The following is a 24,564-nucleotide window of genomic DNA, read 5'->3' on the forward strand; positions in this document are numbered from 1 at the left end:
GTTCTCTTAAAAATGACAAAAACTTAGCTTATTATTATTATCATTATTATTATTCCTTTGTCATTATATTAATAATATTAATCTTATGCTTAAGTTTAAAAACATACTGCTTTCCCCTTCCCATCCCCTCCTTCTCTGTGGTCCTTGATATATATAAAAAGAGGCTTTCCAATGACCAAAGAATTTCAATTATAACTAATAATAATAATGATAATTATTCATACACATTTCTGTGTGTAAAATATGGCTGGTTCTAAAACAAACTACCAATGTACAAAACTGTTCTCCCTCCCCTACCCTGGGCCACCCAAGAGATAGTCAGACTGTGGAAGAACTTTATCTCAGAGACTTTCTGAGAAAACAAAAATTAATAAAACAACATACAACCCTTGACATAGTTGTCTTTGGTGTGGAGGACATTACTGATGGGCAGCCGGAGCTGCTCTGCTGAAAACACTGGGACACTTAAGGCTTGTTGTTTGGACTGCAGAAGCCTCTGTTGGGCCAAGGGTCACCGATGCTTTGGTACAACTACCAGCTCCTCACACCCCCCCCACCCCAGTGATGCCAGAGGATCCCCCCACACCCCCACTCTATATCCCTCCCCCCCATCACCCTGCCCACAGCCCCTTCACCACCTCTGGGGCTTTACGCTCGCTTTCGTCTTCCTTCCAGGTTTCGGAAGCTGGAGGGTCTCAGCTTCATCTCTGCAAACTGGATGGAATATTCGTGGCCCTTCCAGTGGAACCAGTTAACACCCTGCAAAGACAAAGATGAAGTGTGGGAGGTCACACATTCTGTTGTCAGCCTTTACTGCTCCCGTTTCAGCTTGCAGACTGTTTTCTAACTTGGGAACAGAGGCACAACAAAGTAGAGGGGCTTTGGGAAGCACAGGGCTCTGGTCACTAGCATGCACAACCCGTACAAGCAAACCCACATGCTGTCCCCCGGAGCTGTCACTCTGCCTGGTTTTCATGGCAGGAAGAACATTTTGTTTCACATGTTGAAAACTACAGTTGTTCCCTGCACACTTGGGATATTCCCTTGGAAAATCATACAAAGCCATCAATATTTCACCAGCTGACATTAAATTCTTGTTTTGTGAGCAACTGCCCATATCTTTCCCTATGATCGTTTGGTCTGGAAAGTGGCCTTGGTCGGTGCTCTGATGTCTGGCTAGCTGAACCACCAGACAGATCCATAATTGCAGTTCTCCTCCTTCTAGTGCATTACGGAAGCCTTCAAACACCAAGCTCACCTGACTGTGGCTGTTGTCACCATATCTGCCCATCAGATTGACTCGGTGACAATTCTTGTACCAGAATGCACCCTTGTATGACAAAGCACAGTTGGTGATGGCAGAATCGTTGTCCTTGTCAAAGGTGGAGAAGGATCTTCCGTTATGGTATGTCATGGAGTCACCTGGATGGGGGAGGCAAAAGGAAGAACAAAGTCTTACATGGGAGAGACCATTCTGCAGAAAATGTTTGTACTGTGCCATGCACTGTCTGTAAAGCCTGGCTGTGTATCTAAGTTTTTAGAAATTGACTTGTTTTACTACAAAAGGAAGTACAAAATTTTTGTTGTTGGAGGCAAGTCAAAATATTTTTCCAGGTGGTCTGTAATCCCCAATTCATTGAATGTTTTTTCCTGCAGCTCAGTTTCTGCACTTCTTGCTGAAAGCTGGATTTTGGCCCTGTACAGAAGGCAGTGTGGAAAAACCAAGCCCAAAGGGACCTCCACACGGAGTGAGTCAAGACCAAAGGAGTCTTCACACTTAGCTGGTCCATGCAGTAAAGCTACTAATCTTCATTAGCTGGAAACACAGACAGAGAGATGTCTGCCTGCTGCTGACTTCCCACTCCCAGGCTCTGGGTGCCCATTTACAGATGGGTGCAACAGGAGCAGCCTTCAGTGTATGTCTGAAGCAGAGCTTACATTCATGCCTCAGGATCTGTGTTGCTCCATGCATTAATCTTAGACCTGAATGCTTAGGAAAAAGAAGTAGTAGGATTGAATCCTACTAGCTGTAGCAGGTACTACTGCTCTGCATCAGTGTCTTTGCCTTAAACAGACTTTAATTCTATTAATGTCAGCAGTAACTGCTGCGTATCCTTTGTCTGTATCGCTATCAGCTGTGCATAAAGTTCATGTGATGGTCACAGGGCAGAATCCATACACACACATCTCTGTGGTCTGTTTTATGCACCTTGCAGCATGGAAAGTATGTTTTAAGACATCCTGTGGAGCTGGATTATCTCTTAATCCTCTGAAGCCCTGAAGAGGACTCAATAAGGCTGCAGGGTTTGCCCCAGTATGATTACAAAAGGCAGATGATTTGTTCAGCAAAATTACAAATCATGTTATAGCAGGGTTCTGCTGCACATTCCACTGATGAGAGATGAGGCTCTGCAAAGCTATTATTAGCTGTATAAATGACAGTCAAGCATTGGCCAAATGAGATATGTGACTGTTTAATATACTTCTTTATATTCTGTCATAAGCATACCATAAAATGTTGCACCTAAATGACTGGAGAATTTAAAACAGAACCATAAAATATATTGGTATGTTCATATTTTCAAACACCTGACATACAAGAGGTACCTGCTGCGATGATGATTTGCAACCTTCACACACTGTTACCTTGAGCCAACTGGGAGGAAATTGCAAATCAGAAGGAAAAAAAAAAAAAAATTCATCTCACCTGCTGTGCCACTGTACCCGTCCACCTTTAGCCGGTATCTGCTCTTCACGTCTCCAACACTGAACCTGTCGTAGACAGCATAAGCTGTCTCACCTTTGTCCCGCAGATCCACGCGCAACTCGTACTGGCCCTGAGAAGTGATTTTGTGGAGGTTCTCCAGACCTGCAGAAATAAATGAACAATCCATTTGACTCCCCATGTTTATTTGTCTTGTTATCCCATACAGGAGGTCGTACTGGCCTGTATAGATACACCAGGGCATAAACACTGGTGAGGAAAGTGAGCTATTTCAGGTGTAGTGTGATGTTAGCACAAAAACAAATAGATAAAACCAGGCTGACTGAGAGACCTCTTCCCTGCAAATCACAATAGCAGGTAGCCCTTTGGGAAAAGTAATTAAAGTTGTGCTGTGTGATCATTGTCTTTTATTTACAACCAAATAAAATGTAGCACAGTCTTTGAAAATTTGCTTTTTACTTCTATTTTCCCCACTTTGCTTTTGTTGCTGGGGGTGTCCTAGAGTACAGGAACAAGAAGGTTTGCAGTTGTTTCTCAGGTTACCTCCTGACTTCTTACAGAGCACCAGTGAGCGTTGGTTTGGTACATTCGGTGACCCAAGAAGCAGGACAACTATGAACTGCAACTGGAGGGACTGGTTTGGACCTGGCAATTTCAATCTCCCTCACAGCGTGCTGTCCCTAGCCTCCTTCACGCAGGTAGTGTTCCCGTTTACAAATACCCTTGCCAACTAAAGGGAGGCCTCAAAGTGGCTCCTAGTCTTCTGGGCTTTGTGTTTTCTTTTTAAAAAAAGACAAATTCTTGCCACTTACCTATCCAGAATTCATCGTTAGGATCTCCAAAACCAGCCACATAAGTCTTCCAGTTCTTGTAGAAATCTTCCTTTCCATTTTGACGCCTCAGGAACACCTGCAAACACCACATGCAAGAAGTGTTATCAACAGACTGCCTTTGACAGAAAGGGTACTAGCAATGTGGCTTTTATAAATGCAGAGGTTGGCGTTGGTGTTCCCCTGCTCTTACCACCCAAAGCAGCAATCTCACTGCAATTACTGAATTGTACCAAGTCTGTTGAATGCTCCTTGCTTTTTTTAAGTCTCTAGTTTATCTACTGGGTTCCCAGGCTCTCCTGAGTGATGTGGCCTTTTAGTTCCTGTTCTCTGCTTTTTTAACAGCCCCTTGCAGTTCTGTATTTCTCAACCAAGACTTTCTACATCCTCTAGTCTCCTAGCCATGCATTTCTCTAGCTCCTTCTTCCTTTCTGTGGCCTGGGTCTTTCTGACATGTTCGGATTTGAGGACATCAGTACAGAGAGCTGGCATTTTTACTGCCATTCATTTGTTGTCTGGGTGGGATGTGTCCCTTGTGTAATGGCCCGGGAAGCCTAGCGAGCCATCACGCCATGTGGCTGCTGAACAAATGATTGCTCTGGCCTATACTTTAACATCCTTCACTGCCTCTCTCATTCTAATAGAGTCAGTTCACCCTCCTCTCACCCAATCAGCTATTTAGAAGGTATGTATCTGATCTAAGATGGTCATTTCAGCACCCCTTATAGCCAGTGGTGAGAGATCAATGCTTTTCCTAGGTGCTGAAACCACTGATGTTACCCATCCTTTGGAGACACCTCTCTCTCCTCCACCTACAGAGAGAGCTGGTAACCTTGTTCTAGGCACCTAGGTGTCCCACCCGAGATAAAATTCCCCAAATTTATAGACAAGTCAGCCCTACTCTGATAATAGAGCACTGTGAGAGATGGCATAGATCAGCAGGGGTGGGATCTGCTGCCCCTGCTCTTAGCACAGGCAGATGTGCGTGAAAGTGGTGCAGGCCCTTTCCCTCTTACTCACAATCCATCCGCCTCCATCCTCGCCCATGTCACAGAAGACTTGCAGAGGCTGAGCCTTGTCCCCATTCAGGTAAACTGTGTAGAGCCCAGAGGTGGTTTCTCCATTCAGGAGAGCCTGGGAGCAGTCTTTAGGGTAAGGATAGAGAAGACCAGCTGCACACACAAAAAAAGAGAAAACAGTCCTTAAGAAATGAGCAATTACCAGGAACTTGTTGAATACAGATGACTCATGAAAATCTGTTGTGGGTCAATGGCACAGCCAGGTACAGAGCCCAGGATGGGCTTGTAATTGCTATTCTACATAAAAAAGATTCACAGTAAACAGCAGATTATGTAAATTTTTCTTTTGAATATGCTTTTGCACATCTGTCTACACTTTTGGAAGTGCTGTGAACACCAGATAACTACTCCCTGCTATGATGGGAGTGCATCCTCCAGCTAAATATTTAAATGGCACGAGCTGTGTTTACATCAACTTTTGGGTAAAACTAAATCTACCAATCTCTGATTATGTGACAGAAAAGGGAGGGGGAAATACGAAGACAGAACTACAACCAAAACCAAATAAACTGGGTATATTTTGCCAGCAAGCACAATATTAAACACGTTACAAAATTAGGCTTTTAAAAAACAAAACAAACAATAACAATTGAAACTACAGGGAAATGTCACTAAGCATTTCTTTCTGACAAGCTATTAGCATCGTTGCAGTGAGAACAATTTCTAACCCCCAAAAAAGCTTTTCTTTTTTTCCTTTTAACTTCACTTAGGCCATTAACTTTTCCAACCAATAGTCTAATTAAGTGATGTTCTAGGGATGTCCATAGAGGAGTTTTTAACTGTGGCTGCTCACAGAGTGGCTTTTGCTCCCTTTCCAGTGTGTTGCACAAGCCTGCCTGTGCCTGAGCCACAGAGAATTTGCATCAGCCTTGGCATTCGGAGAAAAGCATCTGTCTGCAGGGAGCTACTTCAGTGTTTCCCTCTCACTAAACAGCATACAAATGTATGCTTAGAGTTAAGGCCAGAGGCTTAAGCATCTGCCTGAATAAGGCTGACACTGCGTTCGTATGGGCGAAGGCACCCCATTCAGTCCCTGCTTATGGTCAATTTGCCAAATGTCACTTAAATACACCCAGATTTAATCCTTCTCCTATTTCTGGTTGTGGATTGTCACCTGTTGGTGGAGTTCGCCCTGCTCTACACAAGGAGTGACTGTGAGCAGACTCGGGGCTATGTGACTTTTATTAGCACTTCTGTGAGTCCTGGGGCTGAAGTTGGTACAAGTAGCAGAAGGAAGAATGGAAATGGCTGAAGGTCCTACTGGGTCTGAAAGGCTGGAAACCATGAAAAGTGAGACAAATGACAGGCAAGGTTTCACAGTTAACACCGAACAACTTCTTTTTTCTTAGTGTCAGCTGTGAAGTGACCTTCAGAGAACCCCATCTATTCATGCATTCAGCTCACTGGAGAGCAGTCCTGTTAGAACTGGAACAGACATGCTGTGTGGCTTTGCCAAAACCGATCTCAGAAAGAGGAAGAAAAAAACCTGCCCAGAAATTCATTTCCTTGGACCAGTGAACTGATTTGTGTGTCTGTGTGTGTGGTTTGCTTCATTTCAACTTAAAATGCTGATTTGTTTTAATAGCTTGCTATGCATCAATACAGAGATAAATCAGGGTGTCAGTTTGGATTTTCAAGAGTAATGTTTCTTTCTGTATTTTACATGGGAAAAGCAGGATGTTTCATCAGAGAGAGGACTATAGAGGTGACGTGGATGGATATAAAGAAAAGAATTTCATCCTGCCAGTCCGGGAGAAGCAGGTGACACTACAGCTCAGGGGGAACAGGGACTTTTGCACTGACACTACAAGCAAATGAAGTGCATATTGACAACTGGCTTAAAAATCCTCTATGAGGCCTGTGTCTGCTTATTGCAGAGCTCAGCGCTGTCCTGAGAGCAGTAACTTATATGTTATTTCAGCTGTGCATGTGCTCTAAGGTCCTTACTTGTGGTGAAAATAGTCTGGATCGTTTTGCTCTTTAGGGATCTGTTCAGTGCCTGGAGTTTCACTGTGTACTGGGTAGATGGGCTCAGCTCTGTCAGGCTGTAGGAAGTTGTCTCGGGGTTTAGGATGACTTCCTATAAGGATGAGAAATAATACAGAGAAATCTCAGTGAGAAAATCATAATAACCGGAACTGTTATATATTTTGGTTTATCACATTATTTTTTGTGGTAATTATTTATAGTATTTTTAACCATCTACATTATTTAATACAAAACTTCTATTCCTCTAAGATTTTTATCAAGCTAACTTTCTTTAGAAGTTCAAGAAAAGTTGTCTAGAAATGAATGTTTACCATCATAATGTATAAGCTTTGTGGTTTAAAAGCAAGTCAGCATAAATGTTTACATGCCTTGAATGTACACATCGTATAGACGTCTCTGTGGAATTCATAAAAAATTGAGAAGAATCACCCTTTAGGACAAGGAAATATCATACTCCAGTCTTCAAAAGGCTGTTTTTCTGTAACTTTAAAAGACTAATTTTCAGTATGCTTAGGGAATTTGCCTTCTTGAAAATCAGAACCCTTTCTGACGCCCCAGGCTGGGTATTCAAAATCATCTGTCATTTTTGCTGGGATTCACCTCATTCATATTTAAGCATCTAGTGTAATCTAGTCATGTGGGAACATAATAAAATTATTAGCGAGCAAGAGGCCCTTTCAAAAGCGATTCATCCTGCCTTAGACACCTCACTTGTACAGGAATGGATTCTCCTGAGTTTAGAAACAGGAATCCCATTCTTTGGTGTGTGTGAGTTTATTCCATGATACAGGTTTGGAATGAGGCAAAATAGTTGCTTGTGCCTTTATCTGTATTGTGGAGAGATGACTGTTGAAATTCGGGCTGCAAGTGAGCTTCTGTTTCAGGATATAATATAGGAAATTACTTAAGCAAGTTTTAAATGCATTTATGTTCAAGCTAGCACTGAAACAGGTACTTAGTGTTTTACCATGTTTAACTTAACCACATGATTCTGTTCCATTGCTGGACACTTGAGAGCATCTCTAGTGCCCAGTTTTGACGCACACCACTTCTGGTTTGTTTACAAGTGCTATACCTTGACTCTGCCATCAATGGACTCGTAAATCAGGAGATAACCAGTGACAGGAGCACGTGGAGGCCTCCAAGTTATCACAGCTGTTTCTGACTGAACCTCAGTGGCACTTAAATCTCTTGGAGCATCCAGTCCTGAAGGACACAACAGATCAATTACAATCACGTCTATATGGAGTTTAGTATACAGACTATCCTTTGGGCAGTATATTAAAACAGGCCAGAAAAGCAAATTTTTCTCCCCAGAAATTTGAAATTAAAGAATATTTCAACCTAAATTTTGTGATTAAAAAGTAATTTTCCCATTGGAAGTTTTAAAAGACAGGTATTTATTTTATCTAAGTTAATATATTGGCTTGTCTCAGGCACTTTAGTTTATAAGCAGTTGCATTGAAATGTCTTTTGAAATAGAATTATGCCTTTCAGTAGTTGACACAGGAAGACAGATCAGTATTTACATATTCCCAGGAAGACAAACTTTGGTTCCAATGATACCTCTTTTGAATAGGAAAACCTTTCATACTTGGTCTGGCTACACTTCTCTTCTCCACTGTAATTATAACACTGAATTTCTATGGCTCAACTCTTGGTTCTCTAGTTAACACCCTTGGACAAGTCAAGTAACAGGCAGGAAAATGAGAAATATCCACAATTGCATTGATGTTAATGGAATTGGTGACAGAAAACCACCTTCTGGGTCAGTCACACCAGCCTTCCACCAGAGAAAACTTGGTGCAAATACTATCAAAATTCAGGTTTCTAGTAAAAAAAGCACAGTGTGCTGGCTGAAGTTATGGTATTAAAGAAACGTAAGCCAGGTGGGACTAGAAGAGGTGGCAACTCTCCCCGCAGTGAGGTGGGACATAGCACCTGTAGTAAACTGGGTGGAGAGGGTCTCGCTCTTCTGTGTGTCCTTCAGCGCATGGACACTCAGTGTATACTCAGTTGCAGGTCGAAGGCCCTTCAGGTCATACTCCACAGTGTTTCCTGATACCATCTGTGTAACTTCTGGTTCTAAGAAGAAAACAGAGAGAACAGGTCTCGGCATTATTCAGACATGTCATGATGTACTCAACTCCCTGCTCCACTTGGTGATATTTTTTTACTAGCTGGGAGCAAGCGCAAAAAAGTAAAAGCCCAGAGCCCATCTCTGTGCTTACACCTATGCTGAATCTAAATTAACACCAGAAGTCTTTTATCTAAAAGTATTAGCACTCTCTAGTGTTCATATGAATTATAACACCATCTTTTCTTTTCAAGAATCTCAGTGATCTCTGTTCATGTCTGAATTGGGAATGTCTAACTAAAATGATCATTTTTAAAATGCTTCCAGAAAGGCACCTCCTTCATATAGCAGCCCCCTGCCATCCCCCTGGATTCCCACTGCTGCACCCATTTCTGAGCATCTCTCAAGAGCTGTAATGCTGTCAGCTCGCTGACCCATCACTAATTCTTCTTACCATCCTCAGAGGCATAGGAGACAACGTAATTATCCACAGCAGCAATTGCTGGCTGCCAGGTTGCCAGAGCTTCGGAGTCTGTGATGTTCACCACTACTAGGCCTGACGGGCTGTCCAGAGCTGAAAGAAAGAGAATCACAGATTGAAGGAATCTGACAAACATTCTTGGCTCTGTGCAATGCTCTGTTATAAATATATGATACAAAATGCACAAACACTGCTGCTTGATGCAGCTTTTATGATCCCCTTTGGAATAGTGGAGTTCTGCAGAAGACGTCAGTGCCTATAAAGAGACATCAAATGCCTCCACTGGAAAGGGAGGTCAATGTGTGAAAAGATTAAACACTGGGAACAGACATAACTAACTATGTTCTCAGATCAGTCTTGATATCATCAATCTTAATGGCTCTGTCAGAACTGACACATTTCTCTCAACACCCTCAAATCTGGACTGCTTTTTGGCGCAAACTCAGGAGACAGAGCTGGGAAAAATAACTAATGTGACGGCAACTGATAGCTGCTGTGACCTACCACCAGCTTGCCCAGCATGTTTAAAAATAAACCAATCACACAGCCAGCCAACCATCCAAAATCCCCACACGTCCTGCCTTGCTTCCTCATGGGGCTCTATTTTACACATAATTTTATGCTCTCCCTGAATTGGGATAGATATCTGCCTCCAGTACAGCTGGAATGGGTTATAAATTTCATGTTATTATCCAATACTCATCATCTTGTTCCTTGCCTCAGTTCTCTGAATACTTTTCAGCCCCCAAAAAAGAGTGAATGAATGAGACTGCAGGGTGGGGTCAGCAGGACCATAGTTGACCCTCATTTCCTGGAGGGATATTTAAAGCTGTATTGAAGAAAAAACAGGAGAGAGAATGTTTTTCTGCTTAGGACACAGTCTGGAACCTGGGAGATATGAAGTTTGAGTCCACAACAGAAACTGGTCTGAACTGTTCAGCTGAGCTGGCCCTTTGCTCCCTCATCTGTAAAATGGTATTAATTAAACTTCTGGGCTTTTTCTGATGTATTAGGACTGTAAATACATGAATTGTCTTTGTCTCATTGCAAGTTGGTTCAGCACTTAGCAAATGGGAGCCTGATCAAACTTACAAGTTCTATACTCATCTGAAATACAAAGAGACAAAGAAAGAGTGGGCAAAAAACTTCCTACAGTTTGTGCGGACAGCAAAAATGGGATTTCAATGGGCTTTCAGCTCCAGTTCCCAAGTCTCTCCTACAGCACAGACAATGCATTTGAAAACCTGCTATTTCCTCTTTATATATTACCTGTTTTCAGAGTGCCAGAGACAGGTTCACTTTCTTCAAAGCCTTTCATAGAGATGATACTAACATTGTAGTCTACACCCGGAACTAACTTCACCAACTTGGTCCTTGTCTTGCTTCCATCGACTGTAACAACATTTGGAGTACCTAGGATGAAGCCCAATGCCAAAGGATTAGTGACACAATACTCCAGTAAATGCTTGAAGGATGTGTTTCAAGTTAAAGACATTATGACCTACATGGACATACTTGTACAGGAGGAGGTAAATTTTCCTCAGTTACAATCACTGATGTCAAAGGGCTGCCTCAGGAAAAAATATTGCTGCCATGACACCTAAATCTAAGACATTGGTTTGTATTCATTCCTAATGGTATGCCAACAGTAAGAAAAAATTAATAACATTTCCATTCAGAAAAATATAATTTTACAAATGAGATGTAAGGTGAAAACACAGCACTTTTTACATGGAAGTTCATACACCTGTATGGACGCAGTTTAGATCTGTAAGGGCTGGAAGTTTCTCCTTCATCCATCTCATTTCAAATAAAGATATAGTACATGTTATTTTAAGAGGTGTTGCATGTGTGGGTGAGGACTTAGGACACATATTTGTTTCAAATTCTGGGTTTATTCCAGGAAAGCACTTAGACATGTGCCTAGCTTTATGACTGTGGATTGCTCCTTTTCTTCTGTGGGATCACTACATATTTAAAGTTGCATGTGTGCTTACACACCATATTGTCTAAAGGCCTATAGCTTTACTTGTCTCAGTCAATAGCATGTCTTTATGGTCCTGACATCTGTAGTGTTTGCTCTTTAGCTGTTTCCTTTCAGAGATGTCCCTAAGTTATGCTAAAAATCTGTTTAAGTATAGGAAGTTTTTTAAGCTGAACACTAAAATACAGATATAATGGATGGAATGAAGCAACATTGGGGAGTACTAAGAAAACTATTATAACCATGGATTACGATTGTTATTTCCAAGGGTCATCTTCTCAAACATGCTTAGCTCATAAAATGCCTACAAATAATGAGACAGTTTGGAAAGAAATCCTTACTGAGGAGGCTCAGCGAGAACAGATTTTTGTGAACATGGCCCTGTTAGGGGTACCACCATTCCAGCATCTAGCTCTGAGCTCCCTTACAAGTCTTGCCCATGGGATGTGGGACACTATGTTCAGACAAAGGTTGGCTACTGGGACCATGTATGTACACCCACATTCCCAATCAGCAGTTTGAAGAAAAAAGAGAAGATCTGTGTAAGATCATCTGGGAGATACACTGAGAGATGGATATCAGCACAGCAAACGCCTTCTGCTCTCCCTTTTACCATCTTCCTCCCTGTCCCCTCTCTCAGTTACTCACCTCCTGTGACAGGGACGTAGGAGATCCGGTAGCCCTCCACGCGGGTGCGAGGGGGTGTCCAGCTGACTATAGCAGAGTTTTCCGTGATGTCAGAGAAAGAAATTCCCTTGGGAGATCCAACAACTGCCAGTGGAGAATAAAGAACACACAAACCACATCATAGAAAGAAAAGCTAAATAATTTTTTTATCAGTCCTTATTGCTGGAACACTGATTTGTCTTATCCCTCTATCACAAGTGCTGATGCTATCAATATTCAATATTCCTAAACACCACTAACGCAGGGAGTACCAAACAGTTAATGGCTTTATTACATAATGACAGCAACAATCTATTTGGTCTAAAGTTTCCTTTTTCAGTAATATTACAGTAGTGCATAGCTTAAAAAATACCCCAGACATATATCTACTATCATGTACACAGAAGTAACAGAGATTTCAGTGTTACAGAAAAGAAGGAATACTATTCTATTACCCAGGAGTCATTGTATTTATCATTTTTTCTACCCCAGTTTCACTTGGATGACTTTTAGTCTTTCCATTGAGTCTCGGAGCCCTATCTGTGACACACAGCAATGGCAGCCCTTAGCAATGGGGAAGTCTCTCTTCCTGAACATAAAGTTTCTACTATAGGATGCCTAAAAAACACCTGGACTCAGTCGCCTGTGTTTATCAAGGGTCCATCCTCTCAAGCACTGACTGCCTGTAACTTCTCTTGGCTCCAAACTAGAAGCGACAAGATTTTCTTCATGGAATCTCTATCCGAGACCATGATTTTTCTTAGGTACATTCAAGCACATCCATCCAGAGGGCATCCAAGTACAACCATCATGAGGAAGGCACTTGTGGTACTGCTGCAGCTCTTTGACATACAATCCAGCCTTTCCCTGCATAAACCTGAGCACTACGTTTGCCCATATAAATTAGATGAGTAAGCTGGGCAAAGCAAGCCCAAAATTTGCCAAAATCACGCAATCTTAAGATGCAATCCAACATGTATCTGAAACATTCCAGTTTAAGGCCTAATTAAGCTACTGCAAAACAAGCATGGAAAGGGCTTCTGGAAGGACGTGGTAAAGAGACCTGCCACTTCGAAGTTTATATTGAGCATCTCACTTCCAATTTGCTTTTTTGACTGTAACCAAAACAACCCTGACACGTGTTAAAAAAATAAACAGCCCGCACAGAGTAGGCCATTAGCACAAAGAGGAAAGATATCAAACATCAGCCACATTAAGAGCGGTGGAGACAGGCTGAGGGCAGGGGAAGGGGGGCAAGAGGAGAAAAAAGTGACTGTGCTTGAAATGGCTTGGAAAGAACGCGTCTGCGGGAAAGAAGTCAGAGGGCTGTTTGTTCCCTGTGTCCCCAAAGCTCTAGCAGCAATGCTCTAAATCAACTGAAAGTCAAGGAAAGAAAAACAACTGAGCTCTCAAGAGAAATGTAAATTATTTCTCTGGAGCTCACTAGACATCTTGGGTTTGTGGGGTTTGCTTGCATGGAAAAGCCAAAGAAAGAAAGAAAAGAATTGAAGATAATGAAGAAAGTAAGGTGGCGTTAGCGAAGTTACATCTCACACAAAGTTGCTACTGATTTAGGTACAGTCTGAAGGAAACAGAAGAGCATAAAGAAAACCTGGGAAAGAGAGAGAAGTGAAAATCACATTGATTTTGTTTCACATTGTAGGTGCTCTTAGTGACTGGTGAAAAGTGCTGGACTCTAGAGACCAGAGAGATGGACCAGCACTCTGTTTTCATATGCACAGGGAATTTTAGACTTTCCCAGAAAATAAAGTACCCAATCCAGTCCACTTGGACTCCGCTGTGCACACTTCCATGGGTTTCATGCTTATTTTCTGTACCAGGTGAACTGCTGCGTAACAAAGAGTAGTAAGAAAAGTCTTGACTACGTGATAGTTCCACATCCCCAACTACCCCAACTGTGGCTACTTTCCTGGGAGTAAACCTGGCAAAGGAAGTATAACAGACCGTCAGAGCAAGCATCAGTCCTGAAATGAATCCCAGAGATGTAAGAGAGTGGTACCTTTGAGCACAGGGAAACAAAAAAGAAGCAAATGAAACCATCTTCTTGAGCTACCTGAAAGCCAAAATTAAGCAGGCATAAAAAATGGCCAGCGTGCTTCTGTCTTGTCACTCATAAAAAAATTCAGTTCATCTGTTGGGCAGATACAGGTAATTAGCATTATCCTCCAGCATCATTCCCCATTAGTTGTATGAGAGATGGAGAACTTTCCTGTGAGGTTGCTAAAGCACCCATGATATCCGAGTAGCTGCTATTCTTTGGGGACTTTTTTGCTAAAAAATTGTTCTTTCATTACTAAAAGACTATAGGAATATGTTCACTGGCTTTCTTCTCCTAAGCACAGGAAGCAACAGGCTGCATTTATCATGTATAAAGAGCATGTGAAGTGTTTTGTGATCCTCTCAGATGAAAAATGCTGTCACAGCGTGGCAAAACACAATTAGAAGAAGAAGAAAGTAGCAGCATGAGACCCACACTTCCTACCAAGGATATTAAGTGGCACACAGCTGTGTTGTGGTCCCCCGGTGAGGGCTGAATTGCACCTTAACAGACATTATACAGATTAATTTCCAAAGGACACCAACTGTCCCTCTGAAAGCAGCAGTGGACAAACTGCCTTGTGCCCACTTGATAAGACACTGCAGGTCTGTACAAGGCTGTCTTGCACTACAGTGGTTTTACAATTAATGTTTTCTACCACAACAGAATTGATGAGGGTAAAATGACAGACAAATGCAGAGGGTAGGGAGAGTGGGTACCATCCTCACCCCAAACAGGATAACCTTTTAACAGCATTATCATCAGTGGTTCTGGGGAAAAACTATTGCTGTTCACTTGTACATATGAGTAAATAATGGATGAAGAACTACTTGTGATGGGTGTGGGAAGATAGGACTTTATTGCCAACTCCCATGCCCAGCGGTTTCACACCACATTCCTGGTGTGATGGGAGCAAGGGAGACCATCTCAGCCTCCGGGCAAGTTACCAGCTGCAGGACCAACACAAGCTACACGGAGAAAATGGCAAATGCCAGTCCTGCCCTACTCATCCTTTCCTCATCAAAAGCCCATGGCTGTCACTACCTCAACTGCCTTGCTGACTTCTTCTTAGAAGAGAAAGAAGGAAAGGAAACCACAGAGGAGAATGAGGCAGCAAAAGGTGAACACTGCAAGATCTTTCCTTCCCCTCCTTCCTCACAGCAGATGGGTGGTCTGTTGTACAAAGATAAGAGGTCAGACCCTCAGAGAGGATTGCTTGGCAATGCTCAAATCAGATTCCCTCAACTGCAGCAATTACACCATCTGTGGACCTGATCCCTGAAGACTGCATTTGTGTACACAAGGGTACGTGCCCAGGGAGGGAAGAAGGGGGAAGCTGTGAGTGGTAAATACAGAGAAGAATTTTCAGTCTAGATTATTTTCCTGCCTTCATTTCCATGGTAGTGTTTGGTTTTGGTTTGCTGGTCTGTTTGCTAGCTTTGTTCCAACTGTTATTTTATTATCTCCTCTACTAAAGCTAAAGACTGTCTAGCAAATTTATTCCTTGCTCACTTGTATCTTGTACACAGGCCAGAATAAAGCAAGGCTGAATATAAGCCTGAGCTACCCCCTTCAGGGATAGAAATGTTTCTTTGCAACCACACTGGAATGCTATAAATATACATATCTTTGTCGAATACTCAACTCCTAAATTAAGAAACTAGTGAGATGCCTTAGTGGCCCCAGCTACCCAATGTGGTGTAACCTGCAGTCCGAATAATTTAGCTGGATTTTTGTGGCTCCAGCTCTGTTGTCAATTATCCATGGGCTATTTACACCTGACAAACATCTTTTGGGCTATTTGCTTCAGTAGGTGATATGTGCTAAATCTCCCTGAACGAACTGAATAAGAATGTAGTCTTGAGGAAAATGATAACTCTTAGTGGTTTACCATAAATATCCTGGAAGTCAGTGAAAATGGGGACATGCTGCTAACAAGTGCAGTTGACTTTAAACATCCCTCTCCATTATGTGTCAGCCCACGTGAGCCTGGAGAAAGGTGGCTTGTGATGGATGCATGTTCTGCTTCATGTAAATGTCTGGGTGAGTGTATATATGCCCTTGCTGTTTATTCAAGGGATGTGATGGCAATCAGTGGAGCTGGTCAGATATGTGCCTTTCCATGCTAATGACTGGCACCACAGACATTAAAGTGAATCATGAGGCCATGCTATTTCAGGAAAAGCTGTTCAATGCTGAGTTATTGTTGTCCCTTTTCTGTGTGTTGTCTGGAGTACACTGCTACAGCTGAGCAAATGCCTCTTTTATGCATTTCTGTTGGCTTCCTCACACACTGAACTTACCTGTCCCCTTCCCGTTCCCCTCCTCCCAGAATTAGACTGACTTGAAATTATTATGTATTCACACCAGCAAACTCAAAAATTTTAAAAGAGATAATTTAGGTCATAGGACATTGCTTCATTTGCTTTAGATTTAAATATGTTTCACAATGAAAACATGATTTTGGTGGAAAAAATTGAAAAGCTTCATTCAAAAGTGCCAAAATGAAATGCTTAGAATTATAAACCATTTCTTGTTTAAATTAATCTCAGGAATTCAACCTAAGCCTTGAGAACTTTTTACTTGACTAATATCTGCTTAATTTCATAGAAAAATAATATAAGTTACAAATAGCAAAAACTTCCTTCTTCTCCCTGGCACTGAGAAAATGAGGCTCTGTTCTGGCGGAGATTTTTCAGAAACATATATAGGTTTAGGCTAACTTCAGACAGCAGACATTTGCAGTTATGTTTACAATGTTTCTTCAGTAGTGTGAGACTATGAAAGGCAAAAACTCCAGCTTTGTGGAATTGGCATGCTGCAACCAAGGGTTAAGGCCTTGGTATTTTTAAAACAAAATGGCATGAATTAGCAGTCATGCCTGCATGATTTCTTTTGGATGATTTTACCTGGGTAAGTCACTAAGCTAATTTACATCAGAATTTTTGACACACAAGAACGAGAATATAAAGCAACTTCTGCTGAGGGAGTTCAAAGCTTTGATTTTGCAAGTTCATTTTGAATTATTGAGCACATGTTGCTCCTAGTATGATCAGTCTAAGTTAATGGTGCTTAGTCCTTTGCTGATCAAGCCATACATAAACTTCTCAATAGCTCTGGTAAATTCATTTTGTCATACCTCTTTTCTAGGGAGGTAAATTGTTGTGGAGTAATGATATGCAATTATTCCCAGGAAATCATTGAAAAAGGCCAATACAGAGACAATATTTCTTGGATCTCAAACCCAGTGCTTTAATTGCTGGTCTCTGCTGCCTAATTCGAGATCATGAAAGTAATTGAATAAAACCATATTAAATAGACAGTGATGAAGATAAGGAATCTGAGATGATTGATTATAAATAACTACACTCCATTGAACCAGTAACTTGGATAAGGCACATGCAGGAGACAGTTCGAACACCTCAGTAATGACCCAAGCTGGCTATGAAAAGGAGAGATGCTGAAAGAAAAAGGCATTAACATGTTATGCTTTTCCTACTGCAAAGACAATACCTGTGGTTGCTACTGCATTTACAGGTTGGGAACGCCGTCCACTGCTAACTCCATAGAGCTCAATTTCATATTCAGTACCCTCTTTCAGCCCTGTTATATCCTGGGTGCGCTCATGGCCTGGTATTATTAGTTCCAGTGGATCAGATTTCCTTTTGGTATCCCTGATTTTTAGAACAAAACTGTCGAAAACCCCATCATCTGCAGTCCAGGACAGACGGAAGCCATCTGGAGTAGCATCTGAAACCAGAAGGTTGTCGACCTCGGGTTCTGCTTCTAAAAAAGGAGAAAATAGCAGTAGGGAAAAGAAAAGATTTTTTAGTCAGCTCAGTAGAGACCTGCCTGAGGTCTGGATATAGCATACTGCAAGAATCCAACCACAGTTCAAAGAAAGGGAAACAATCTGCCAGCTATTGAAAAAAAAAATATTAGCATTATACACATACTGAAGAAGATATATGCGAGTGTGTGCAGGCCCATTCAAACTTTCACTCTTTAATAGCAAATCCACTGCATGGACATACACCATTTGCCTCTGACATGCAAAGTTACACATGCTAATAGTAGGTTTCATGTGCATTTCTCCCTTGCTACCTATATGAAACCTTTATGTACGATAAAAACAAGCTCTTGTTATAGAACTGCAGGCATGCCTGTAATATTGTCAGGTCTCTCTCTGTTAGGAGGATAACATAGAAGCCACTTGAAAGAGTCTTTTTCTTCATGCAAAACCCTTATTTCATGCACTTCTGGCATCTGCGATGCTTCCGATCAGATGAATCCTTTACTTCAATATTAAACAACTGCTGAAGCAGCAAAGGGGAATCATGAAAATTCATATCCCTTAAACAGCACACTTAAATCCAAATGCAAGACCTGCTGTCTCTAGTGAAAGAACCCATTCAAGAGGATCCCAGGAGCTGTAAGTTATTAATTACCTGCAAAATATCTTTAGCTCAGTAGGGTCAGGCATCATTACCTAGAGAAATGCTACTGGAGTGGTTACTATCTTACAGCATCTCCAATGCACTTCTTTCTTCCACAGAAAGACATTCCTATTTATTTTCTCATGAACCTCCAATCAGGTAACCCCCAGCTTTACTGCTGCATAGTCAGCACCATGCAAATGAGACTTGATGGTTACGGGGCTAGAGAATCAGTCTGCAACGATTTTTCAAGAAAGCTCAAATGCTGCTTGAAAATGGCAGCTATGATGAGGTTGAAAACATGAGCTAAGGCTTTCGGGAGAGACATGCCAATTTTATGGGTGGCAATGATAGCACTCGATGGTCTGTGGGTGGAACCCACACAGAGAGTGAAAGAAAGGAGGCCATGGGCAAGAAATCCAGTATGACTCTTCCTGAAGGTCCTGTCGGTTGGCAAGTTGGAGAATGTTGATGTGCCCAGCAGCTGTTAACGAGACGGGCTCCTGCATGCAACCATTTTTCTTTAAAGATTTCAGTTAGAAGTACCTGCATGACCATACCAGAAACTTTCACCCCTCAACCCATGTCATGCGCCTCTACAGGATCCCTCATAAAGACAAAAGGGAAACACCAAGTTAAAAGGAACAGAATTTCATTGGTGAACCTATCATAAATCAGGAGGAGTTATGTGTAGCCACGATGCAGAAAAGGATGCAAAAGCCAAGGTTTGCTTTGCAAACGGATTGCATAAAACATCTTCCATGTGAGAAGAAAAGCAAGAAAGAAAGGGTGGAAGAGAACAATTTGTTCACATTAAAATACCTGTAACAGCCACAGTGCTTAGGGGCTTTGTTTGGTGCCCCTTGGCAAAACCATAAAGCATAACCTCATAGCCAATGCCAGTAATAAGGCCTTTAAGCTTCAGTTGCCGCTGGGCTCCCGTAAGGAGGAACTCCTGTGGGTCCAGCAGCTTGCCAGAATCCACCACGACTACTAGAAAGTTGTCAAAGGCATTCTCCAATGCCATCCACGACACTGTGAACCCATAAGGGTTAATATCAGAGACAGTTAGGTTCTCCAGTGGGGGCATGGCCTCTAAAAGAAGGGAAGGTGCAAAAACACACAAAAAAAAGAAGCGAAAAACATTGCAAATTAGAAAGTGTCACAGATTCCACCAAACATAAATCACATTTTTCCCCAAAGTATGGATATAATAGAAGTGCATAGCCAGGACCACAAGACTAGGATTTTCAATGGAGCCTCCGGAAATTAGATGCTCAGTTCTTAATTTTCATCAAGGGTGTCTCAGCACCTCATCTCACAAGCTCCATTGAAATTCCTTTCAAGCTCACTGTGTAAGAACATTTCTTCTGTTACACATGCACTGTAAGACAGTTATAACCAATACTACTTTACAAATGCTGTACATAAAACTTTCATTTCCTTCCACTTGTGTCCACTGTCAGTGCTTTGGGTACAAGCCTCAACTTCGGCATTCACAATTCTTGGTTTTGGTTCTTTACCTCTCTACTTCACGTGAATACCTCCAGCTTTTCTTTTCAATGGTGGAGGGGTCAGAGATGCCAGAAGGACTGCCAGAAGCAGGACACTGATTAGTCAGGGTCATAGCCAGTGCAAGTACTAAATACTTGCAAGACTGGTTTTTGTGGGGGATAGAGGAGAAGCCAGAGTTCGCACTGGCTAAGGGCAGGGGCTAATGACTGCAGACCAGAGCAATAATCTGTCCAAAGAGCTTCACAGGCAGCTGCTACTGTGGTATGTTGACAACTTAAAGAAATTCCAGTGAGGGGTCTTTTTCTTCACATCAGCATGACATTTGTCAAAGTTCAGAGGCTGGGGATCAACTCCTCAAAATTTTCCCACCAAGTCTCTGAAAAAAAAAAGGCCAAATTTTCACAAGATAGTTTCTCCATGTATTTTTCTCACTCAAAATCTGACAAGTCAAATAGGAAGATCAACTGGCTCTGCTAAGCCCTGGCCTTGATCCTGGATCCCAGGCATTGCTAGTATTTCTCTAAATTATTTGACAAACCTTGCTTTGTTGGCTCAGAAGCTAACTCATCTGATCTTCCAATCACTCAAATTCCACTCACTTAAGAAAATATCAGTTAGTTAAACACAGAACTTTCTCTGGGAAAGGGTTTTGGGTTTGGTTTTGACATTTCACAACTGCTGAAATTGATGTTCTGTTAGAATTTGGCATAAAAATTCCCTCCTAAAGTTTTATAATTTGGAAGTCCTTATGTTTTGATGTTTACACATTTGGATGCCAGAGATTCAGCTCAAATTTACTCAATTTGGAGACATTCTTGCAGCTTACTTGCTTCTAATCAAGCAACCCCAAAGATTCATATTTTAGTTTGGTCTCTGGGAGGGTGGGTAAACAAATTAAGAGCCCAAAATGCTGAAATTATTTTCCTGGGATAAGAGTTGAGTGATACCAGCACTTTAAACTCAGCAGGTTCATGTGAAGTGCTGGCACATACTTCTGCTGTGTAGAAAGTGCCACATGTTTACCTAGCTGTGGGAAGCTTCCCCTCAAAATACCAATGTCCATCGTTTATTTTCAAAAAGGAAGCATTTGTGCTCCGGTGGAGCAAAAAGCAGGGGCTTTGAAAGCAGAGTTGCTCACTTCTGACTATGCGACTGAACGTCACCAGGGGCAGATCAGAGCTGGTGCAAAATGCAACCATTTGCCTTAAGGAAAACGATCATGGACATTGCCTTTCACAGAAACTGACAGCCCATATGCTGTGAGGGATGCTGCTACTGCAGCTGGTGTTCCCACTGCATGTTAATGAAGAGAGGAGGAAAAGGAAAAGGCCACAGTTTCTCCATTAATCCTATTTAGGGCATCCATATGTCTATGTGACAAGCCCTAATAGCACATACTGGCCACATAATACATAGAAGGTGAACTCTGTGGCATTTATTTGATTATCTAGGAGGCATGTGGGGTACAACCGATCCCAGTCAAAATCTGGCCAAAATATTCAGACATAAGGGATGGGGTGAGGGGACATGACAGGACAGGAGGTGTTCTAAAATCCAGTCCTCTCCGGATCCTTCAGATGCAACTACTGAGTATTAGGCAAATTTCCCCCTCAAACTTCAGGAGTTAAAAGAGATTATTAGACATGGGAAAGACTCGAGGGCTCTTAACTCACTTTAAACTAGTACTCCTCCTAGAAATTTTTTTAAGGTCAACATGACTGGTCTGACCCACCCTTGCACTAAGTTTGCAAACAAAACCATTGTTGCTGGACAAGATACTCAGTGCTGTAGAGAGTCTTTTTTTTTAATCCATACTGGAATATATATTTTTATAAGCCAATAAATAGACTCCAAACCTTTAAGCAGGTACCTGTCATGACAAAAGCAGTGAGGGGCTCTGTGTGAACACCTGCATTGGTGGTCCCCTTAATGTTAATGTCATAGCCAGTGTAATCTAGCAGGCCTGAGATGTGAGCACTGCGAGCGCCTCCTGACACGGTAAGCTCCTGGGGTTCATGTGCTGCATAGGAATCTCTAATGTGTATAACAAACTTGGCAAAAGGCCCATCTCTTGTGGTCCATGAGAGGTTGAAGCTGTCGGGGGTAACGTTTGTGAGTGTGAGCGTGCCCAGCTGTGGCTCAGCCTCTGAAGGAGAAAGGAACACAGGTGAAGAGACAGCGTTACTCCGGGGGGGCTGGGGGAATTAGCAATGGAGGTTTATAGATGCTTAAAGATAAGGCTGAACATTTTAGCCTTGTTTTGCAGTGGTTGAAGAAACAAAAAAGCAGCATTGCAAGAGCTATTTTGTAAGGTTTTGGAAAGAAGCCACTGAAATTAGTGCTGACTTTTAATTTATTTTTTCATTCAGTTTTCTTAAATAAACTCAATTTTCCTAATGAAATGTGGGCCTGATCTACAGAAGCGCCAACAGTGTACAGTCCTGTGGTAAACCATAGAAATTGCAGGAACTCTGCACTGGGAATTTGATGGGAATACAAACCCACAGAAATTCCGAAGTAGATAAAGTAGGTTTCAGGCAGGAATTAGGTGAGTCCGAAGCAGACATCCCTGAAATCCCAGTTCAGCTTCTGTTTAGTGTTTCTCCTGCCTGGAGTTGTCGATACTTTCATTTTTGGACCCTGAAGTTTTTGAGAGGTTTCAATCCAAACAGTGATTATCTCAGCACTAATCTCGGGCCAAAACCTCCCTGGACTCCACAGATAAGGTGTTCCTCATCCTCTAATTAGGCACAATCAGAGAATATCTAATAGGCTGAACAAACCCCCCCACAATACTGGTGTTGCTCTCCTTTCTGACTGTTCAGTGGTCAGGGCACTTCCTTAAGAAGCAAAGACTTTCCTTTTCTGCTAGAGGAAATTCAAGACCACATCTCTCCCCTGGCAGGGGAGAAACTTGGCCTTCAGGCTATAGGAGGGGGAGAGCTCCTTACCCATCCTCTTTTAAAGCTATTCCATTTAGCATAAAAGCATTAAAGATTCATTAGAGCACAGAGAGAGCACAAACATGACCAGCAGTCAGGTGGTCAGAGAATCCTGTGTCTGCTCTCAGGGCTGGTTTTCTATTTCTTCTCTTGCCAATTGAGTATAAACCAAGAACACCTTCAGAAATGCAGCCAGTGAGATACAGGAAAATAACTGTAAGCAACTCATGCTGGGAGAAAAGTAAGAAAGATGTATCCCACTGACAAAGAGAACAGTGAAAGAATGAAATCCTTTTCTTAACTAAAACCTGAACTGCTGCAAGATGTTCCAACTTTTACTCCCGTCCCTTATTACAAGACTTTTAAATAATAGTCCACCTTCTTCTCTGGAATTTTCTAGGAACAGGTGAATCCAAGTGGCCCCAATTAAGGACACATGCTGTCGTCATGCTGTCAACCAGTGACCATCAATGCCTTCATGGCTGACAGCGAAGATGTCACCATGTAAGCATGGTACTTCCAAAGACAGGGGAGGAGACAAGAAAATATCCACAAAGCAAACAGGCTTGGGTGGAGAACCCAGTGAAACCAAGCATGGAGCCATCAGCCCCGCATGCAGGTCAGAGAGGACAAACTGATCCTTCCCAGTCTCATCCTGAAATGGCCACATTCCTTCACATGCCACTTGCATCCAGTCAGGCACGTTCACATCATGACACCCAGACTCCAAAGAACACTACATGCAAAATAAGTTGAAATTATTCTTCAGGCAAGTCTTAGTGATCTCCCACCATCCTGGAATCACCATCGCCATAGGAAAAGCTCTGACATCCAGTGAAACAAGACAGGTCTTAGACACTCAAAGGTAGCAATGCAAGTGACAGAGTGGTGGGCTGACCATCAAGAAAGGGTGAACTTGCTTTTTGAAACCTGTTCTCTGCTGGGAACACATAAAAATACTAGGCAGAGAAGAACATCAGAACCAGCACAAGGTGGCCAGACCACTCCATGCAGTTTTGATTGGTCATTCAGCATGCTGCATGAAACTCCCACAGAAGATGCAAATGTCTTGGAAGACATTTGGTTTTAAGATTGAAGAACCAAAATGGCATGCAGGTGCCTCTCCAGGCTGATAAAGACATGAAGGCCTCCCACCCACAACAAAGCAAGTGAGGATGGGATGAACAAGAACTTTATTACAGATCAAGTGCAAAGATACTCTGTGAAAAATATTAACCAACTGGAGCAAGTAAATTATATATACACAGAACTTGCATATATGTGTATATATAAGGAAACCAATCACGGTTTACTACTGGCTCCCTTAATGCTGGGGGCACTTTTTCAGCCTTTTCCATTGTCTCAGATCTCTCTTTTTCCAAGCACTCTCAAGCCCAGTGTATTTCAGCCTCTCCTCACAGTGATCTCCCTGTAATTTACCAAAGGAACAATGATGAGTTGGAGCCATGTTTTAGAGCAGTTCGGTGGACAGCAAAAGAAAGCAGAGAAAAAAACAAACCTGGAAGATGAAACGGAGAAATACCTGTGGTTGCCAGTGCTGTCAAGGTCTGACCACCTTGCCCATCAATTACACCATGGAGTTGGACAGTGTAATTAGTGGCAGCTTTGAGGTTGGTGACTACATAGCGCCGGGAGGCCCCTGGCACTGTGTGCACCAGGGAGTCCAAAGGGAAGTCAGAGTTTCTGACTTCTAGAATAAAATGGTCAAAGGCATTGTCCTGTGCTTCCCACGTGAGTGACATGCTGTCTGAGGTAGCATT

General features: G+C 42.2%; 1 protein-coding gene across 1 annotated transcript in view; it reads right to left on the reverse strand.

The window, feature by feature from the left end:
- Window positions 1–648: 648 nt before the first annotated feature.
- The window catches only part of TNC (tenascin C), a 47,406-nt gene continuing 23,490 nt past the window's right edge, over window positions 649–24,564 (reverse strand). Inside the window, exons 12-23 of the mRNA XM_059828691.1 lie at window positions 17,404–17,676; window positions 11,814–11,936; window positions 10,451–10,594; window positions 9,155–9,274; window positions 8,565–8,708; window positions 7,699–7,829; window positions 6,582–6,714; window positions 4,576–4,727; window positions 3,538–3,634; window positions 2,708–2,869; window positions 1,259–1,422; window positions 649–759 (exon numbers count right to left, since the gene is read on the reverse strand). Coding sequence (XP_059684674.1) covers window positions 649–759; window positions 1,259–1,422; window positions 2,708–2,869; window positions 3,538–3,634; window positions 4,576–4,727; window positions 6,582–6,714; window positions 7,699–7,829; window positions 8,565–8,708; window positions 9,155–9,274; window positions 10,451–10,594; window positions 11,814–11,936; window positions 17,404–17,676 — 1,754 coding nt within the window. The remainder of the gene's footprint in view (window positions 760–1,258; window positions 1,423–2,707; window positions 2,870–3,537; window positions 3,635–4,575; window positions 4,728–6,581; window positions 6,715–7,698; window positions 7,830–8,564; window positions 8,709–9,154; window positions 9,275–10,450; window positions 10,595–11,813; window positions 11,937–17,403; window positions 17,677–24,564) is intronic.

This window comes from Gavia stellata, chromosome 24 (genome assembly GCF_030936135.1).
Source record: "Gavia stellata isolate bGavSte3 chromosome 24, bGavSte3.hap2, whole genome shotgun sequence".
Taxonomy (NCBI): Eukaryota; Metazoa; Chordata; class Aves; order Gaviiformes; family Gaviidae; genus Gavia; species Gavia stellata.